At 38.8% G+C, this 21,779-nt stretch overlaps 1 protein-coding gene across 6 annotated transcripts in view; it reads left to right on the top strand.

Annotated features, from left to right (window-relative positions):
* Positions 1-21,779, top strand: part of ARHGEF6 (Rac/Cdc42 guanine nucleotide exchange factor 6) — a 118,108-nt gene that overhangs the window by 79,287 nt on the left and 17,042 nt on the right. For all 6 annotated transcript variants that reach the window (XM_054545124.2, XM_054545127.2, XM_054545126.2 and 3 more), the window contains 4 exons: positions 13,814-13,952; positions 16,565-16,624; positions 18,625-18,771; positions 21,607-21,693. In XM_054545124.2, the coding sequence (XP_054401099.1) occupies positions 13,814-13,952; positions 16,565-16,624; positions 18,625-18,771; positions 21,607-21,693 (433 nt within the window). The remainder of the gene's footprint in view (positions 1-13,813; positions 13,953-16,564; positions 16,625-18,624; positions 18,772-21,606; positions 21,694-21,779) is intronic.

The raw sequence follows: 21,779 nt of genomic DNA, 5'->3' as shown, positions 1-21,779 counted from the left end.
GCTTCTTTCTTTAAACTTCATGAACCAACTTCTGCTAGCTTCAAACTTTTCTTCTGCACCTTTCTCACCTCTCCCAGCCTTCACAGAATTGACGAGAGTTCGGGTCTTGCTCTGTATTAGGCCTTGGCTTAAGGGAATGTTGTGGCTGATTTGATCTTCTATCCAGACCATGCAAACTTTCTCCATACAACAATATGGCTGCCTCGCTGTCTTATCATTTGTGTGTTCACAGGAGTATCACTTTAATTTCCTTCAATAACTTTTCCTTTGCATTCATAACTTGGCTGACTGGTGCAAGAGGCCCAGATTTCAGCATATCTCGGCATGCCTGCCTCACTAAGCTGAATCATTTCTAGCTTTTGATTTCAAGTGAGAGACGTGTGACTCTTCCTTTCACTTGAACACTTAGAGGCCACTGTAGGATTATTAATTGGCCTGATTTCAATTTTGTTGTATCTCAGGGAATAAGGAGGCCCTAGAAGAGAGAGGGGGAAGAGGGAATGGCTGGTGGGTGGAGCAGTCAGAACACACACAACATTTATTTATTAAATTCACTGTCTTATATGTGCATGGTTCATAGTGCCCCCAAACAGTTACAACAGTGACATCAAAGATCACTGATCACAGATCTCCATAACAGATATAATAATAATGAAAAAGTTTGGAGTATTGTGGCTGGGCGTGGTGGCTCATGCCTGTAATCGCAGCACTTTGGGAGGCCAAGGTGGGCGGATCACCTGAGGTTGGGAGTTTGAGACCAGCCTGACCAACATGGAGAAACCCCGTCTCTACTAAAAATACAAAATTAGCCGGGCATGCTGGCACATGGCTGTCATCCCAGCTACTTGGGAGGCTGAGGTAGAAGAATCCCTTGAACCTGGGAGGCGGAGGTTGCCGTGAGCCGAGATTGCGCCATTGCACTCCAGCCTGGGCAACAAGAGTGAAACTCCGTCTCAGGAAAAAAAATAAAAAAAATAAAAAAGTTTGGAGTATTGTAAGAATTACCAAAATATGACACATAGACACAAAGTGAGTACACACTTTTGGAAAAATGGCACCGATAGACTTGCTCGACACACAGTTGCCACAAAACTGCAATTTGTAAAAAATGCAATTATCTGTGAAGTTCAATAAAGTACAGTGCAATAAAATGAGGTGTGCCTATATATGATTTGAAAAAATGTGCTTTCATTTTTTGGGTTGTCTTTTCAGTTTCTTGATGGTATCCTCTGAAGCCCAAAAATTTTGATTTTACATTTTAATTTTGATGATGTCCAATATGTTGTTTTGTTGTTGTTGCTGGCACTTTTGGTGTTATATCTAAGAAATTATTGCCTAATCCAGGTCATGTAGATTCATGCCTATTTATTTTCTTAGAGCTTTATAATCTTAGCTTTTATATTTAGGTCTTTAATTAATTTTGAGTTAATTTGTGCATATGGTTCCATTTTATTCTTTTGCATGTGGATATCTAGTTGTCCCAGCACCATTTGTTGATTTCTATTCTTACAAATTGAAGTTGTGTTTTATGGCCCATAACGTGGTCTATCTTGGTGAATGCTCCATGTGAGTGTGAGAAGAAAGTATGGCTGTTGTTAAATGAAATATTCTACAAATGTTAATTAAAACCACTTGATTGATGGTTCTATTCAGTTCAACTGTCTGCTTACTAATTTTCTACTGCTGGATCTGTCAATTCCTGATAGAGAGATGTTAAAGTCTAACCACAATAGTAGATATATCTCTCTTTTCAGTTCTATCAATTTTTGTTTCATGTATTTTGATACCCTGTTGTTAGGTGCATTCACATTAAGGATTATTATGTTTTGTGGGAGAATTTTCCCTTTTATCTTTGTATATTTTTCCCTCTTTATCTCTGATAATTTTCCCTGATCTGAAGTCTGCTTTGTCTGAAATTAATACAGCTAGTCCAACTTTCTTTCAATTATTGTTAATAGGATATATCCTTCTTCATCTCTTTACTTTTAATTGTCATAGATTAAAATATATGTTGTAGACAAAATATAGTTGAGTCTTGTTTCTTAATCCACTCTGACAGTCTCATTCTTTTAATTGGCGTATTTAGAAAATTCACATGTTAAGTGATTATTTATATATTTGGATTAGTATCTCCCATGTTTTCTATTCATTGCAATTGTTCTTTGTTTCTTTTTTACCTCTTTTTCTGCCTTTTCTGTTTTTAGTAAACATTTTATATTATTTTATTTCCACTTTTCTCTTAGCATATTATACTCCCTTTAAAAAATTTTACCAGCATCCTTAGAGTTTATGTTATGTATTTACAGCTAAATCTAACAACACTTTCACATAACACTACACCATTTCATAGGTAACTTATAACAGAATATTCTCAATTCCTCCTTCTTATCCCTTATAATATTATTGTAATTCATTTCACTTTTCCATAAAGTAAAATCACCCAATACACTGTTGCTATTATTACTTTGAACAGTTATCTATTAAATCAATTAAGAATAAGAAAAATGAGGCCGGGTGCAGTGGCTTATGCCTGTAATCCCAGCACTTTGGGAGGCCGAGGTGGGCGGATCACGAGGTCAGGAGATCGAGACCATCCTGGCTAACACAGCGAAACCCCATCTCTACTAAAAATACAAAAAATTAGCTGGGTGTGGTGGTGGGCGCCTGTTGTCCCAGCTACTAGGGAGGCTGAGGCAGGAGAATGGCATGAACCTGGGAGGCTGAGCTTGCAGTGAGCCGAGATGGTGCCACTGCACTTCAGCCTAGGCGACAGAGCAAGACTCCATCTCAAAAAAAAAAAAAAAAAAAAAGAAAAATGAAATATTTTGTTTTACCTGGATTTATTATTTTTCTGATACTTTTTTCCGTGTATCCAAGTTTTGTTTGTTGTTTTTAAATCTATATCACTTTCCTTCTCTCTGAAGAACTTCTTTTAACATTTTTGCAAGGCAAGTCATCTGGCCACAATTTCCCACATTTTTTGTTTGTTTGAGAAAGTATTCAGAATTCTAGGTTGTCATTTTTTTCCTTCAACACTTTAAATATTTCATTCCATTCTGTTGTTTGCATGGTTTATAATGAGAAGTCTGATATAATTCTTATCCTTGTTCCTCTATAGGTAAGGTGTTTTTCCCTGTCTGGCTTCTTTCAATATTTTCTCGTTGCTTTTGCCTTTCTGCAGCTTGAATATGAAATGGCTAGGTGTAGATATGTTTTGCTGTATATCCTGCTTGGTGTTCTCTGAGATACCTGGATCAGCAGTTTGGGGTCTGTCAATAATTTTGCAAAATTCTTGGCCTAATAGGGTCAACATTTTAAATATTTCTTCTCTTTTCTCTTTCTTTTCTGTCTATATTCCCATTATGCACGTTACACCTTTTGTACTTGTTCCACAGTTTTTGTGTATTCTCTTCCATTTAAAATTTTTTTCTTTGCATTTAAGTTTAGGACATTTCTATTGACATATCTTGAAGCTCACTGTTTCCTCAGCTATGTTTAGCCTATTTGTTAGACTATCAAAGGCATTCTTCATTTCTGTCACAGTATTTTTTATTTCAGGCATTTTCTTTTGATCATTTCTTAGTGTTTCTATCACTCTGCTTACATTACCCATCTTTTATTACATGTTGTCTATCTTTATCCGTTAGAACCTTTAACATATTAACCATAGTTATTTTGAATTCCCTAATAATTCCAAAATTTGTGTCATATCTGAGTCTGATTCTAAAGCTTGCTTTGTCTCCTCAGACTGTTTTTTTCTTGCCTTTCAGCATGCCTTGTAATTTTTTGTTGGAAGGCAGACATGATAAATTAAGTAATAGGAACTGAGGTAACTAGGTGTTTACTGTGAGGTTTTCTGTTAATCTGACTAGGATCTTGCCTGTGTTTAATGTTTGCTGTAGCAGTAAGTATGAGGGGCTTTAGATTTTTCTTGTTTCCTTTTCTTCTCCCTTATTAACTTTGGCTTTCTTTCTTTCCTTTCTTTCTTTCCTCTTTTTTTTGTCTCACTGTCTCCCAGGCTGGAGTGCAGTGGCGCGATCTCAGCTCACAGCAACCTTTGCCTCACAGGTTCAAGCAATGTTCATGCCTCAGCCCCCTGAGTAGTTGGGATTACAGGCATGTGCCACCACGCCTGGCTAATTTTTTTGTATTTTTAGTTTAGACAGGGTTTCATCAAGTTGGCCAGGCTGGTCTCATACTCCTGACCTCAAGTGATCCACCTACCTCAGCCTCCCAATCCTGCTGAGATTGCAGGCCTGAGCCACCGCGCCCTGCCTATCTTTGGGTTTCTTAAGAACTCCTTCTTAAATAGAGTCTGTGTCTTGCAGATCCCTCCCTGTAATCCACTGTTATTATATATTGGGGCCCTGTCAATGTGGTGATAAGGTGTTGGGGAAGGGGATACATTTTGTAATGTTATGAACAGGTCTCAATTTTTTAGTAGACCTGAGTCCCTGGAAATTGACCTGCAGAAGCAATTCTTAGCCTTTTTTAGTCCTCTCACATATGGCAGGAAGATGAGAGAGGGCTGAAGCTGGCCTATTGTACTTTCCTCAGGTCAGATAAGACTTGGCAACATAGTTTCCCTTGGAAGACAGGCCTTTGTTTTGGAAAAGGTTCTGGGATTATTTCAAAATGGATGCTCCACCCCGCCCCCACTCCTACCCCAAAACATGAGAGGATTTTTCTCTGATCTTCACTATGAGAATATTTTTGGGTTTTTGGATCCCAAACCCACAAAAGCATTGCCCTGCCTCCTCAAGATGGTTCTCCAGGAGTTTTTAAATCTCAAGTTGGGGTCCACATTTAGACTCCAGGAATTCATTAAAATCACTATGCAAGTGTTCCTGCCAGTTACTGGGTCCAGTGGCTTCTGCTTTAGGGAAGCTAATCTCAGCTGTAATTCTCTGTATTCACTGTTTCTCCAGATTTTGAGGTGGTGATTTTTTCTGTGATCTCAATTCTCAGTAAATCTAACAAAAGTCATTGATTTTCAGTTTGTTCGGTATTTTTTTAGATTATGACTATAGTGTGATGACTTCCAAGCTCTTTCCATGTCAGAGCTGAAATCAGAAGTGCTTTAATGATTTTTTCACTATATTTTAATTTTTATTATTTTAAACGTTTTTGTTATAAATTTTCTCTATAATATTTCACTATATTTTGGGGTGTCTTTTAGTGGTTACTCTAAAACTTTCCATATATATCTTATCAGAATAGACTTCATTTTTTATGCTAACTTAATTCTAGTTATATATAAAAACGTGACTCCTGTATAACTGTTTCCTCTTCCCTTTTTGTTATTATTATTATAAATATGAACTCCATATACACAATAATACATGTTATAATTGTTATTTAATTTTATGTCCATTAATACAACTGAGAGAAGAAAGGAAAGGAAAATTATATTTATAGTGTTTGTTATATTAACTTTCTTATTTGCCGTTTCTATTTCCCTTCATTTTTTCCTGTGAATTTGTGTTACTATCTGGTATTATATTCTTATTCCAACAGACCTTTGCTCCCACCCATCTCCTTCATGCTGTGGTTTTCAAATATATTAAATTTATGTGTGTATAGGTCCAACAATGAAATTATAAAATTTTGCTTTGTCCAATTGCTTTTATATCAGTTAAGAGAAGAAGAAGCATGTATTTATACCGTCTTTCATAATTGCATATTTACCTTTATTGGTGCTCTTTGTTTTAATATGTGAATTTAAATTTAAGTCTGGGTTTACTTGCTTTCAGCCTGAAGGTCTTCACTGAGTGCTTATTGTAAGGTGGATTTTTAAGAAAGGATTCTCTCAGTTCTTGTCTGGGAATGTTTTCATTCCACCTTCCATTTTGAAAGATAGTTTGGATGAATACAGAATTCTTGGTTGGCAGTTCTGTTTCTTTCAGTACTTTGAGTATGTCATCCCACTGCCTTCTGGCCTCAAAGATTCTGACGAGAAATCAGCTGTTAATATTATCTAGGTTCTCTAGCCCATGACGAGTTGTTCTTCTCTTCCTGCTTTCAGTTTTCTCCTTGACTTTCAGGATTTTTATTATAATTTGTTTGAGTGTGGACCTCTTTGCATTTATCCTACTTGAAATTCATTGAGCTTCTTGTGTGTGTGGGTTGATGTTTTTCTCAAATTTGGGAATTTTAGTCATTATTTCTTTGCATATTTTTTCTGCTCCATTCTCTCTCTCCTCTCTTTTTATTACTTCCATTATGTATATGTTCTTTTGCTTAAAGATTTTCCATATTTCTCTGAGGCTCTATTCATTTTTCTTTATTCTTTTTTCTCCTTTTTATATTGCATAATCTCTATTGATGTATTTTAAGTTTACAGATTCTTTCTTCTGCCAGTTCAGATCAGCTGTTGAGCCCCTCTAATGAAATTTTAAATTTCAGTTATTTTACTTTTAAACTCTAGAATGTTCATTTGGTTCTTCTTCTTTCTTTTTGTTTACAATTTCGACATCTTTATGGATGTTCTCTATGTGGTAAGACATTGTCATCATAGCTTCCTTTACTTCTTTAAGCATGGTTTCCTTTTGTTCTTTGCCCATATTTATAATGGCTACTTTGAAGACTTTATTAAGTCTGACATTTTGCCTCTTACTGACAATTTCTGTTGTTTCTTATTTGTGTAAGTTACACATTCCTGTTTCTTTGTGTGCCATATTGTTTTTTGTTGTTGAGGACAGGACATTTTAGGTAATTTTAGATTTCACAACTGTGATACTGATTTCATTCCCCACTCTCTGGGACATGTTTTTGTTGTTTGCTTATGTGTTTGTTTAGTAACTCGATTTGACTATTTTAGTGAAGTCTATTTCGCTCACAGCGTACAATCTCTGGTATCACTCTTCAGAGGGCACAGCCTTGGTCAGGCATGCAGTCACTCTGGAATGACAGTGGTCTTAGCAGAGCTGTCTTTGACTGTCTCACTCCCTGATCTCTCTTTTAAGCCCCATTTGGTATCACACCCAGGTGTTAGGCTCTCCTAATTTCCAGCTGATTGGCTCTAATATTTTTGACAATTTCGTGGGGGCATAAATTGCTCCACCATCTGATCTAATTAAGTTCAAGTGGAGACAGTTTTTGAGACCAGACTTTGAGGTTTCTTCTGATCCTTCTTAGCACTTCCTAGCTGTCTGTTTCCCTGGTTCTCTCTCTGGTGACCTAGCTGGCCTATGGGTTAGCTTTTTGCACTTAAGTGACAGGAGCTACCTGCCTCCTTTTATTTGCTTACTACTAAAATCTCCTTTCTTTTGGCAAGAGCCCTTAAGCTTGAATATCCCCACATGTCTTTTTTCCAAATAAAACCAATTTCTTCATGGAGAGCTTCAGAACTCTTCTCTTCCCATGGACTGCGCCTCCCTCTGAGCAAAATCTCACTACTCTGGGAGCTGGGCAGCATGGGTACCCTCTGGTTGCCTCTTCCAGCTTGCCTTTTCCAGCATGGAACTCTGTACCCTACACTTGGGCTGGGGCGAGGGTGATTGGGCCTACTCTCCAGCCTGTGTGGGGGCTGCGTGAAGTGAGCTTTCGACCTCTCAGGCACACTCACCAGGAATTTAGCCTCTTTTACACAGAGTTGAAGGGGAGAGATGTGCTGATGACCTGTCCCTCCTGGTGAGATATCATATTTTTTGACTGGTAGCTGAGAGGCCAGGGAGGCCTCTCTACTTGGTCACAGTTGCCCGGAATGGAGCTTCTGTCAAGCTGAGTTGGGAGAAGGGAGAAAAGGGAGAGCTGATCATAGCTCAAATGCTTTAAATTCTCCCTGTTCTTACTGAGTTTTAGTAGATTTTCCTGAATAAATACTTTTTTTCATTTATCTTACACCATTAGGACAACTTCTAGATATTTTATTTATTTTTATTTTTATTATTATTGGCTTTTTAGAGACAAGGCCTTGCTCTGTCACCCAGGCTGGAGTGCAGTGATACAATCATAGCTCAACGCAGCCTTGAACTCCTGGGCTCAAGCAATCCTCCCTCCTCAGCCTCCTGAGCAGCTGTGACTACAGGCACACACCACAACACTCAGCTAATTATAAAAAAATTGTAGAGACAGGGCTTTCACTATGTTGCCCAGAGTTTGCTGGTCTCAAACTCCTGGGCTTAAGTGATCCTCCTGCCTCAGCCTCCCAAAGTGCTGGGATTACAGGTGTGAGCCACTGTGCCTGGCCTAAATGGTTTTCACCTGTTATGCTTTTTTTTTTTTTTTTAACTGAGTAGTGCATCCAATGAATCTCATGCCACCATCTCAAAAGTGGAAATCCTTACTGTTTCCTTTTACATCCTTCTTTGCCCCTGCCTGATCTGAGCCTAAACTTTTTGCCACTTTTTTAATGTCTCACTTTACAATTCTACCACTTAGAGGCTGTTTTACCCCAGGCAATTCACTTCATTTCTAAGCCTTAATTTCCTCACTTGTAAAATGAGGGTCAAACCACCTACCTTGCAGGATTGATGCGAGTATTAAATGAAATAATGTATACTAAGCACCCAGCACTGTGTCACCATGCCCCATGTATCCTTTAAACATCTTCTACCTACCAGCTACTAGTTTCTTTTTAGGAAAAAAAGTATAAAATATTTCAAGCATACAAAGAACAGAGATAATATAAAGTACACCCACGTACCCACTATTCAGCTTAAGAAACAAATTATAGATGCAATTCAAGTTCTGTGTATCCTCTTGAATATTTCCTGCTCTTCTCTCCCTCACCAGAGTGAACCACAGTCCTAAATTTGTCTTTGTCATTTCCAGGAATGTTTTCATACTTTTCTACATATCTACAATAAAGAAAAAATGATTCAGAGACTTTTTTCCTTTGATGAATACATAAGTGTCCTGTGAATATAAGGGCAAATTCCTTAACACCAGTAAAATGAACACATGTTCTCCTTTTGATATGAAAACAATATTCTGGATGAATACTGGAAAGAAATGGTTTACCTCAAGTGGCAGACTTTCTGTGGTGTTTAGAGAAGTTTCCATTGTAACTCTATGTGTTAAAATGTTACTGACTACATTTACCTATGTTGGGAATTTACTTTTATAATTAAAATTAAGTAAAGGTTCCCTCAAACATTATGGTTTAAAGTTTGTTACACAGTTGATTTAAAAGATTCTCAAGTTTTTGGTGAAGTATAATGCCCTGTTTAATTTTAGTTAATGGTGTTTTTTGAGAATTTTATAATATCCCTTGAAATGATGGAAGACTCACTGGAGTCTTCATAGAACTAAATTTTTATCTTACTGGTTTATTTACAGGTAAAAGGGATGAAAATTAAAATACTTGCGGTTTTTCTCACATGTGCTTTTAATATGATCTCAACTACTTTACATGCATCTAGTGGCAATTTATGCTGACCTATTAAAGGCAAAGCACAGTGAAATGAAATTCACAGAAAATTCACATTAAACATTTTTTAGATGAAGATTTCAGCTGAAATAGGGACATTGGTGGATTTCTGTTCTTTCCTTGCTGAAGCTGTAACATTCAGGTGAACTTCTTCCTTTCGGCCTTTAGGTGGCAATACCATTCCAGGAATGCTTATAACAATTGGCCCTGAGAAGGGATCCAGCCTTAAAATTGTATGATTGCATGCAGGTGTCTCGTTAAAAATGCAGTCGTGTATGGCCTGAATTTGGATATGTAATCAGACCCCAACCTTGATGTGTCCCCATATTTGCATATATTTGAATGGCCGCTCTAGTCTTTCGTTGTCCCCTGGGTGAGGTATTTCGGGATTTCCCCTCCCTCTCCCCTGCTAGCTTGCTATGGTAGCTCCTGTTTCTTCCTGGGAATAACCTCTTTTTTACAAAAATACCCTCTTCTCTCCTGTGCTTGCTTCAGTGTGGCATTCATCCTTTTTCATGAGGGAGAGGGTTAAATGAGAGATCAGAGAGAAGAGGAGTTGGTGCTAAGACAGATCCGGACCTCACTTCCGTCTCTGCTGTGGTGTGCTTTTGCTCTTGTTAGTTCTCTCCACTCTTTGTTTACCATGGTTGCCAGCAATGAAGACTTTGAGAAACCCCCCCAAAAAGTTGTGTACTTGCTCTGGGGGCAAGGAGCACAGAAAAAATTCTGAGCCTAGGTTCTGTTCTTTTCTGTCTTTGAATGACCAGAGAAGGGAGCAAGTAAGACTGATCACAAACAAAAAGTGGTAGGGACAAGGCCGGGCGCGGTGACTCACACCTGTAATCTCAGCACTTTGAGTGGCCGAGGCAGGTGGATCACTGGAGGTCAGGAGTTCCAGACCAGCCTGGCCAATATAGTGAAACCCTATCTCTACTAAAAGCACAAAAATTAGCCGGATGTGGTGGTGTGCGTCTGTAGTCCCAGCTACCCAGGAGGCTGAGGCAAGAGAATCTCTTGAACCCTGAAGGTGGAGGTTGCAGTGAGCCAAGATCGCACCACTGCACTTCAGCCCTGGCAACAGAGCCAGACTGTCTCAAAAAAAAAAAAAAAAAAAAAAGGAGTGGGGACAAAAAAAGAAGCAAAAGAAGCGCACCACCTAATCTCTGGGGCTGGATAAATGAAAAAGAGAAGAAAGGGAACCACTCTACCCAGTGTGAGTGGCACTCTTGAAATTTTCCACTGGCCAGAGGCTGTGGCAGCCAGCTCCTCTTGCCTCACCACCCCTTTTGGGCCACAGTGATTTCCCCTGAAGGGCTGGTGGGGGAGTAATTGAGGTGGAGAGGAGGAATCTCTGACCTTCTGCTAGGTAGAGTTATGATCATTCAAATTAGAAACCTATACAAAGATGCCACAGAAACACTTCTATATGAGATGGCTAAGCTCTGTAGTGTTATTATAGTATACATAGTTTTCTTCAGCTTTCCAGTCCAACCCAGAATATCCCAGAGCCCCATCCACCATGCATTCTATGAAATAAATGTATGTTGTTTTAAACAGCATTTATACACTGAGAACTGCTTCTATTGTATCATGTCACATATACAGAACATGTTAAGCTTGAAAAGCAAGTCTTAATCCACTGCTATTTCAAATGGGCTGTATAAAATTCTACATTTAAAAGACAGATTGTTCTTTGGTATAACAATATATATTTATGTATTATATTTGTGTATAATGATACTAATTTGTGTATTATGTTTATTTGGCTAAATAAAATGTGTCTTTTAGGATCTATTTATCATAGATAAAAGGCATTTTAGGACAATTTTGTTCTTTTGTTGCCCTAGTAAAATTATCTTTTCTGAAGAACCTGTGTTTTAATCCAAGATAGTGATCTCATGTTGTATTGAAATAAATTTAAATTGTTTTATAATATTTAGCAAGCCTAGAAGTTGGAATGCTGCATGGAAGGTAATAATAAGGTACACATTAGCATTTGCTTTTAATTGCTTTAACTCTTGCATCAATTAGAGTAAAATGTTGAGGATGCGAGCAGTCGTTTAGTCACTGAAAGAAAAAATAAAACTTGTTTACTAAATTGAAAAGAAATTAGGAAAATGATTTTCTCCAAATTACATTTCTACTCAAATGCACTCCAAACCCGAGTTATTTCCCTAATTATATTTTATATGCAATGAATTTTTAAACCTCTTTATGCACTTTATGCTCTTGGTTGGCAATTAAACGTCAATTGAATTTCCATTAAGTTGGAAACCACAGGTACTGGTAGTTTTTAAAGATGTGATTTTAGCAAGGTATTTTTCTTGGGATAATAGTAATAATAATGCATCCATTGACTACTTTAAAGTTTACAAAATGCTGTCCTGCAGAGAGCCAGTATGGTACCCTGAAAAGACCTGAGGCTTTGGCTTCAGACCTGAGTATGAATCCCACTGTAGCCACTTACTATCACCCTTCCTCTCAGTTTTCTCATCTGTAAAATGGGGAGAACACCTATGTTGAAATGTTGTTGTCATTAAACAAGAATGAATGCATGTACAATTCTTAGCATGAAATAGTAGCATTAAAACCCCCAATATTTAATCTTTGCAATTTTATTAGGAAGTAGGTTTTATCTCTCTTATAAGCATGAGTCAGTTGAGGCTCAGGCAACTCATCCAGGGTTGCCAACTCTGTTTTATGACCCTAAGTCTAGGACATTTCCCTCCCTTTGTCTACTGCTGGAACAAGACTACAAAACCTGATAAAAGGATTAGCAAGCAGCAGGCTGGGTGCGGTGGTTCATGCCTGTGGTCCCAGCACTTTGGGAGGCCGAGGTGGGAGGATTGCTTGAGCCCAGGAGTTCGAGACCAGCCTGGGCACCATGGCAAAACCCCGTCTCTATAATTTTTAAAAAGTTTTATAAAAGGATTAGCAGCAGTTGCTAGATATGACCTCTCATATGTGATCTAGACTCCATTAAGGCAGCCATTCCCAGCCCAACATACATGCCATACTGCATGACTCAAGGCTGCTGTTGCATTAGCTGAAACTCCATCTTTTCTCTCCTGCTCAGAAAAGCCCACGAAGGGAGAGTGTGGGTGGGTGTCTATAATTAATAAGGATAACCTGCAATCCACTCTGTTTCCAGCCTCCTAGTACTTTATTACTGATAGCAAGTTTTTTGAACACACTTCACACCTTATAGCAGCACATCACAGTTGGGAAACATGGCATAAGACGTGTTCTAGGGAGAATAAGTAGGTCACTTTGCAGTAGGGGTTTCCTGCTGGGGAGTAGTGAGAAAGATGGTGGAGCCAGTAGGAGTCTAAAAAGTTAAGACTTGATCTTGTAGGCACTCAGCTTCTTGGGTAGGAAAGCAATGAGGCTAAAATGGTAGTCTGCAGAACCTGGAAAAAGCCTGGAAGCCAGGAAAACAGTTGGTCTATTGAAGTGAGCCGGATGGGATGAGCTGAAATCCTGAACTAAGGCAGTGGCAGCAGGAATGGGAAAGAACGAACAGATCCAAGAAGATTTGTGACTGACTGGATATGCATGGCCAACCAAAGAGGTAAAAGGGCCATCTAATAAAGCAGAAGTTTCAACATAAGCTGTCACTTAGGCAGTAGGTTTCCTTCTCTAAGTATATTTTGCTTAAATATATATCAAAATGATCTTGCAGCCCCAGGACTCAGTATCCCTGTTGGTGGAAAGTAAACAGTTTGGAACGGTGCTAAACAGCAGAGAAAGCACTGGCTTAGAATTAGACATTTACAACACACAGTTCATAAAATATTAATATATTTTTTCACCAAGTTACTGCCTTATGGAAGTGTTTAGTTAACCTGCTGCACTGGTTTTAGATATTGGGCTAAGTGACTTTGTGGTTAGTCATACAAACATGCTGGTATCTAAATGCAGGAAGTGATTCTAGAACATTACAAGTGGGTGATACAACCTTGTGGATTGTTATCTTTAGGCACCTGACCAGCCAATAACTAGGACGTTTGAAGTGATTAAGAAAATGTATTTTTTTAATTATACTTTAAGTTCTGGGTCATCTGATACACTGTATATCTCACGCCCATGAATGTAGGCTCCTTAAGGGTAGGGATTTTTTGTTGTTGTTGTTCACTGCTGTAGCCCCGTCAGAGAACAGAGCCTGTAACTTAGTAGATGCTCAATCAGTAATTGTTGAATGTGTGACACCAGGGATCATGAGTGTCTGGCTCACCAAAGGAGCCCTGGTGCTGATTTTACAGAAGGAGCTTAATAAAGCCTGATTTAGTTGAGCCAAAACAAATTGAACAGCATTTGGACTAGTAAAACACATTTTTATTTGGCTTTATATTGTGTGAAATGCAGTAAAATAATTTTAGGTTGATAATTCTTTACATGAGATATTCAACAGTAACAAAATTATATTTGTTCTTTTGCTAGTGATGAGTTGGAACAATTCATGGAAAATCAAGGTGCATCGAGCCCAGGTATCCTCATTTTAACAACAAGCCTCAGCAAACCATTCATGCGACTGGAGAAATATGTTACTCTCTTGCAAGAGTTAGAACGGCATATGGAGGTAAGGGAAGGTGAACTTTCGCAAGCTCGTGTGCCAAGTATGGTCCTGTGCTCTGGAGGACGCAGCCAATTTGCCTCCAAAATGGCCTTGCAGAAGAATCAAAGTCTTGGATTCAAAATTTACTTTATCTGTTCTTCCCTCTTCTCAGGCTTCTAGTTTTCCTCTTTATGCAGCAAAATGAGATCCTTATTCTTTGCTACTAGATATTAATGATCATTCTCCTTTTTCGCTCTTCTCTTCCAAGCCTTGGTCCTGTGGCTTCCCTTAAGTCTATGCTTACTTGCTAACTTGAGTTTTCTTTTGCCCTCTCAGTAGTTTGGTCAAAATCCAACTAAGAAATCTTCTTTGGTTCTGGTATATTAACCAACTTTATGGTGGGAGATAGAACAAAACAACATCAGAATGTACAAAGAACAAGTTCACTATAGACAGGAATATTTATCTCTAGAATTCTGCCATCATTCAACTTTCTGACTCTGGATAACAATGGAAGAGTCTGGTATTCCTTAAAGACTAATGGATGGATACAATATTAGTGGTATCTCTCTACACATCATGCATGTACATCAGAGTCCCCCCACATTTTTATTTATAAGCCTACAGTTTACTTGCAACTGTTGTAGCATAGCTATAATCTTTTCTAAATATTAAGATTTTGCAATGAGGCCTGATAATTGAATATTTTTTCACCAAGAACCAAAGGCCTCATGTTATGAAAAACCAATCAGCAGAGCTAGCTCCTTGAGCCGTTCTTTTGTGATTATTCATGGGGGATTTAAGTGTAGGTGGGAGAGGAGGGCCTGCTGGAGGAGGCTGCATTTACCCTAGTTGCTCTTCCTGTGTCTGGGGAAAGGTTTTGAGGTTTCAAGGGGTTTGATTATCTTTAAAGAAAAAGAGTGCACCCGCACTCTGCCGGGCTTGTCAGCATTTGTAAGGATTGAAAGAATGTTCTCTGAGCGAAACCACATTCTCAGGGTATTTGACCTGCCTGAAAGCTGGAGGCAGTGGGGAGCTGGTGAGCAAAGCCTGTCAGTGTGAAATTTCAGTTAGGGCTCAGGAAGGTGTTGACCTCTGGATGCCTTTCCATAAGCTAAACCAGTTTGCTGAACCGTTTGAGGTTTGCCCCTCCTTGCTTATCACAAAAATCCAAAAACGAGTGGCCTCAGTTTCTATTACTTTTCAGTGTCGAAATACAAATATGCACTTATTTTGGGGAGAAACAAATCCCAGACGCTCCTGCTGCCTGGATCCTATATCTCAGCCTTTCTTGTAGTGGAGCCTGTTCTCCTCCTGCCTCCATTTGCTGTGGGTCACATGTCTTTGGCTGCCTCTCATTTCCCATCATCAGAAAATACAAGCCCTTAGTACTAGTTCACCACTGGGTGAGACACTTTGTGCAGATTTCAGAGCATTTGGCATGGCTGCTAACAGTAGAATAAAGCCTGAAATTCTTGGTTGTCAGTTGATTTGGATAAGGATAAATTTTACTGTAAAGGAATACAACCTTAATTTTTATGAGCAATGTCATTCTTGGCTAGGGTCAGGCCCCTAATCTGTTCAGCTCTGTATTTTATCACCCGAGACTAGTGGGGCAGGAGATTTAGTCTTCCCTTACTCCAGCTGAGTTCCAAAGGTCATATCCCATATGCCTCAATGTTAGGTGCACATCTACCCATAAGAATCTCTATCTTCCCTTCATAAACAGTTACGGAATTATGGATTCCTCTAAGCCGTTTTTGAATCTGTCCACTTTTCGGAATTGCAAGTACCACAGGATTGCAGGCCATGTGTAAGAGCCTTGCTTAAGAAGGAAAAGATGGTATGAAACTTGGAATCTTTTCCCATCTGCCATGTTCACACTGCTGAAAGAAAATGGAGGCATTTTAGGAAATGGAATTAGATTGATTTTTCTCTTGAGTTTTTGTTGTTGTTGTTTGTTTGTTTTGAGACAGGGTCTCACTCTATTACCCAGGCTGGAGTATAGTGGCACAATCACAGCTCATCACAGCCTTGACCTCTGGGCTCAGCTGATCCTCCCAGCTCAGCCTCCCAAGTAGCTGGGACTATAGGCATGCACCACCATGCCCGGCTAATAGATTGATTTTTCTCTAACCACGACTCTTGTTTCCACCATTCCCTACCTCCTGTCATCTACCAACAACATGACCTAATGATGTCCCCCGAATAATTATTTAATTATTATATTTATTATTAAATAGTCATTATCCAAAGTATAATAGCAAAAAGGGAAATGGGAACTCTTGCCTTTCACTACATTGTTACTAAATATATGATGCATTACCAACTCTCTTAATTTCTTAATCACCTAATAATTAGAGTCACTGAGATTCCAAATGCTCCCATGCTGCTCTATTTTTTAATCTTTAGTATACAGTAAAATTAACGTTTTTCTTCTGGTGCACAGTTCTATGAGTTTTCACACAGGTATAGATTCATGTTACTATGACCACAATTAAAATACAGAACAGTTCCATCATCCCCCAAAAATTCTCTTGCTATCTTTGTGGCCATACTCTCCTTCTACCCCTAACCCTTGGCAACTGCTGATCCTGTCTCCTCTAACATTGTTTTCAAATGTATTCCTTTCATAGGATACTCATCCAGATCATCAGGATATTCTGAAAGCAATCGTAGCATTCAAAACTCTCATGGTAAGTGATGCTTTAAAATCACAATTCTTCATTTTGTATACTTTATTCCTGAAAGAGCGATTTGTGTGTAACATTTCTTTCCCTATACAAAGGTCTTTAGAATGGAAATAATAAACTTTCATGACAGTATAGCAGTGATTGTTTCACTTAATTTTGTCCTCCAAAAATCATGCTTACCTAAGAAAGGTTGCCAGGCTGAGGGTATAAAGCAATCACATTTACAGTCTCAGCCACATTAAGCCACATTAAGCATTGGTGTGTAGGTGGGGGGTTTCCTTTTGTCTCTTTGTCTTTACCCCCATTGCTCACCTAATGACGAGTCTGTGTAACTCGTCATTCACTGATTTGCATCAATACTGGATTCAACTAGTTATGCCAAAGGGTATGAGTTTTTTCTTTGCATATGAAGAAGAAATCCTTCATCAAATCTAAAAGGGGGAAAAAACCTAAAGTACTAAAATGCAAGTGCTTTATATAGGTTGCCATCAACAGTACCGGTGATCTTGTATCTTCAGTATGATGGTTAATGTATCTTCTTGAACCCACTGATATAAAACCACTTGGTGCCATTTTAGGAGGAAAGAAAACTTCATTTTGGGCAATTGATTAAACTTAGCTTCATTTCACACAATTCTGTAGCATTATAAGTGATTTGGACTAATGTTTAATTATTAATCCTTGTTGAAAGATCAGTAATTGACGTGTCTGTAGTTGAACAGCAAGTTGAAGACCAGAGTAAGTATTAGATTAAAATTGCCATTGTTATATGCCAAAAACAGTCCAATATTGGCAGTTTTACATGGCGCAAGCTAATAGAACAGCCCAGTGAAACCCACAGCATTTATTATAATTATGGTTCTTCTATTTTTTCTTGTATAAATAGGAATGTAAAATGAGTCTTTTTAAAAACCTGTATTTCTTTCTGATTATGTTATATAACTTGCCTCGATGGTTTAGTATATTTATTCCTACTATAGGTGCTCTTAAAATATGTGTACAGTGAATTTATTTCTTTGAGTTTCCATGTAGCTGAAAGGGACAGCAGAGATTTTATAGAAAATATACCCCCCAAAAATTATCTTACATTCATTTGGAAACAGTAACAGAACTAACCATGTGCTTATTTTTATATTCAATTTGGAAGGCATGCTTTTAAATTACTCTAAGATAACCTCACAGTTTCTTAAGCAGTGATATATATATATATATATATATATATATACGTGTGTATGTGTATATATATGTGTGTGTGTGTTGATGAATAGAAAGAGTATTCATGCCCCACATAGTGTTGGCAAACTGTAATTTTTTCTTGGTTCAGTATGTCATCATGAAATTCAGTTGTATCTCTTTTTTCAAATCCTTTTAGAAATAAAAACTAATTTAGTATTTTTTTCACAGCAATCTTGGTCCTTAAACAAAGTACAGCAGTGCCTAGGTTTCGTTATAAGTTTGATTCACTGTGGCATAAAGAATTTAATTTTCTCTTTCACTATAACTCCAGGAGAAATTTTTTGTTTTTTATTATTTTCAAGATGTTACCTTGTTGGAAATTGAGCATATGTTAGAAATACAATTATTTTGTCACTAAAGCCCTATTTATGCAAAGATAGACAAGGTAAGAGAAGCTAAAGCAGGGGCACCAACCAGTAGATCTGAATCTACCAGGTCCTCACCTGGCTCTGGTCAGTGTGATTTGGCTGCTTGCTTTCCCATATTCTTTACAGGGAGGGAGAAATTAGCTCTTTTTAGCATTTTGTTTTGATGCTTTGGCAAAATGAAAAATAGGCCTTCCTCACAAAACTTTTGGGGGCTCAAGCCTAGAGATTTAGGGTAGTGGATCTTTCTGTCTATCAAGAACAGGCCTGGTCATGGGACTCACGATGAGGAATAGGGACTCAGTGGGAACCAAAGAGTCAGAAGCCACATCTTACTTTGGTCTTATTTTAGTCTATTTCATAAGAATTCCTATTCAATTATGTTCTGCTTTGGTTCTGTAGGGGCAATGTCAAGATCTGAGGAAGAGAAAACAGCTGGAGTTACAGATACTGTCCGAACCTATTCAGGCATGGGAAGGAGAAGATATTAAAAACTTGGGAAATGTGATTTTTATGTCACAAGTAATGGTGCAGTATGGAGCATGTGAGGTAAGGTGTTTCAAATCTCAACATCATTTCTTCCATCTTTCATATTTTTCTTCCTTTTTTTTTTTGTTTTTTGACGGAGTCTTGTTCTGTCACCCAGGCTGGAGTGCAGTGGTGCCATCTTGGCTCACTGCAACCTCTGCCTCCTGGGTTCAAGCAATCCTCCTGCCTGAGCCCCTTAAGTAGTTTTTCTTCCTTGTTCTTGCATCAAAGTCAAATGCTACAACATTCAAATCAGAAGCTGAGCACCTGTTCTTTGTTCAACATTCTGCTAGGTGCTGTAGGAGATAGGAGAAAAGAACAAGCAATGATCCCTGTTTTCAAAGAACTCATTAAAAACAGACTAAAACACAAGTTGCAACTAGCTAACAAACCAAATAGTCAATGTTCGATTTTGCAATCTCAACAAGAGTCCATAGAAGTTCACAGGAGGGAGAGATCAAGAAGACCTTATGGAGACAGGACTTGAGGAGGGGGCACAAAAACAAAAGGGGAGGATTTCACAAGGCAGAGGTCATTGTTATCTTGGGAGAGAACAGAAATGTGGCTTTGGTTTGCTGCAGCACAGTAAGGAAACCAGCCTGTAGGGAGCAAAAGAAGCAACTTGGCCCTAGTAAAAGACTGACTGAGTCAGGTAGAATTAGACTATGCAGAAGCTTGACATCAGGCAAGAGTAGTTCAGATGGATGCAACAGGCCATGGGAAATAATGAAAGAGTCCACAGTCATAGAACAACACTCCGAAAGGGATGTTTCACACTAATCTGAGACCCATATATGTCAAATGAACTGGAGGGAATGGACGAGAAGCAGAAAGGCCAGCTGGGTTGGAAAGTGAGAAGGAGTCCCCTAAGACGGTGGTGACACTGGGAATGGAGCAGAAGGGGCAAATTGGAGGCATCTTTAGAAGGGAAAGTCAACAGGAAGTGGTGCCCCTGGGCTAGAGGAGATGAAGAATATAATTTTAGACCTGTAGATATCTGGGTGGAGATGTCCCATAGGCAGCTGTTAATGTAGTATGGAAATGTGAGTGAGAGGTCAGAGTTAGAGGCAGAGACTTAGATGTCCCTAACAGATGTGCCTTCCTAGGAAGTAAATATCCAGAGAGAAGCCCAGGGGGTGGGGGGAGCTGAAGATGGATTATTTCTTTTAGGAAGGGGCCAGGGAAAGGGAGAAAGGTTGATTATGGCACCTGGTTTGATGTATCGGGTGTCAGAATTTTCTTCCTTCTCCCAAAACATCTTCCTACACTCTCTGACACGTCTTTGGCAGAGATTCATTACTTTGGGTTAATAAGCAATCTCATTTAAAATGCAAATACCCCAGGGAAGGTTACTGCAGTGAGTCTAACTATTAGCCATTCACACCTTTGGGATAAACCCAAAGGTGTGAAGGCAGGAGGAGTCAGTGCCAGAAAAAATAAAAAGACAAAGAGGAAGGTAGAGAAGAACTGGGGGAGCATGGTGTCATGGAAATTCCACGAGGAGCATTTGAAAATGGCCAGTGTGCTGACTGCTGCTGAAGGTTCAGAGGGCAAGGAATGTGAGGACCAAGAGGAAGCCATTGGATTTTGCTAGAAGGCAGTTATTGATGACTTTCCAAGAGCAATGGGGGTGCAGTTAGGGAGGGATCAATGCGGAGAAAATGAAGGCAGCAAGTAATTTGGCAATAAAATGTCAAGAAATGGGATATTATGCATAAAGAGCCACATGGGGGCAAGCCAAGGTCTGTTAGGATAGGAGGTGTACATATGTTAAAGAAAAAGAGGAAAAGCTAGTAAAACAGAAGAGGATGCTGGGAGAAGAAGAGGAGATGTCTATAGAGGAAAACTAAGTGAAACAAAGATGTGAGAGAATGTGGAGCACTTGTTAGAATAGTTAGCCTGGAAGGGTTGCTCTTCTCAAATGGAAGGAAGGAGATGGAGACAGGCATAAGGATAATTGTAGCTAAGATGGCTGGTCATGGAAGGCAAACGTAATTTTTGCGTATACTAATTGCATATCTGTTGAAGGCCCTCACAGCAGCCCTCACGTTTCAAGGTTTCCTCAGTGCCATTAAAAAAGTGTATGGGAGGCCGAGGCGGGCGGATCACCTGAAGTCGGGAGTTTGAGACCACCCTGACCAACATGGAGAAACCCCATCTCTACTAAAAATACAAAATTAGCCGGGAGTGGTGACACATGCGTGTAATCCCAGCTACTTGGGAGGCTGAGGCAGGAGAATCGCTTGAACCCGGGAGGCGGAGGTTGTGGTGAGCCGAGATCGTGCCATTGCACTCCAACCTGGGCAAAAAGAGTGAAACTCCGTCTCAAGAAAAGAAAAGAAAGTGTATCTACTTTTACATTTTACATAAATCCAATAATTATCTTGTTCTTAATGACTAAAGCTAATTTTATGAATACGACTTTAACAAACATGTTAGAGCATACTAAATTTCTTATCACCTGAAAACCGCTTCATCTTGCCGTTTTTTCAAAGTAAAATATATTTTCATTTTGTGAACCTGAAGACTTATTTTGTGCCCAGGTCTAGCACATCTCACTGGCTGCATAAACTGTGGTGACTTCTCAGGCTTTCATACATGGAAAGCAAGCATGGTTATTTGTATTTAATTGTTATGTATAAGAAGAAGAGAGATAAACTGTCGGTTTATGTCCATGTCAAAGTAAAATTCAACTAGTTTTGTGTTTTCAAGTTGGGTATCTTTTTTAAAAAAAAATCACCGTTAATGTTTCAGTTGTTTATATAAGGTCTATGTTATAAGGCAGTGATTCCAGAAATTCTCAACAGATAAAATGTCCAATTCTGTTCTTCATGTATTATTTTCATTCCCTCTCAGGAAAAAGAGGAGCGGTACCTTATGTTATTTTCAAATGTCCTGATAATGTTATCTGCAAGTCCTCGGATGAGTGGCTTTATCTATCAGGTTAGTAAATTTCATATAAAACACATAGCAGACCCCCTAATGAAAACAGGTTTCCATCCAGATGCAATATCTCCACTATGGCATTA

The sequence above is a fragment of the Pongo abelii genome, chromosome X (genome assembly GCF_028885655.2).
Source record: "Pongo abelii isolate AG06213 chromosome X, NHGRI_mPonAbe1-v2.0_pri, whole genome shotgun sequence".
Taxonomy (NCBI): Eukaryota; Metazoa; Chordata; class Mammalia; order Primates; family Hominidae; genus Pongo; species Pongo abelii.
This window is presented reverse-complemented; position numbering and strand designations above follow the sequence as displayed.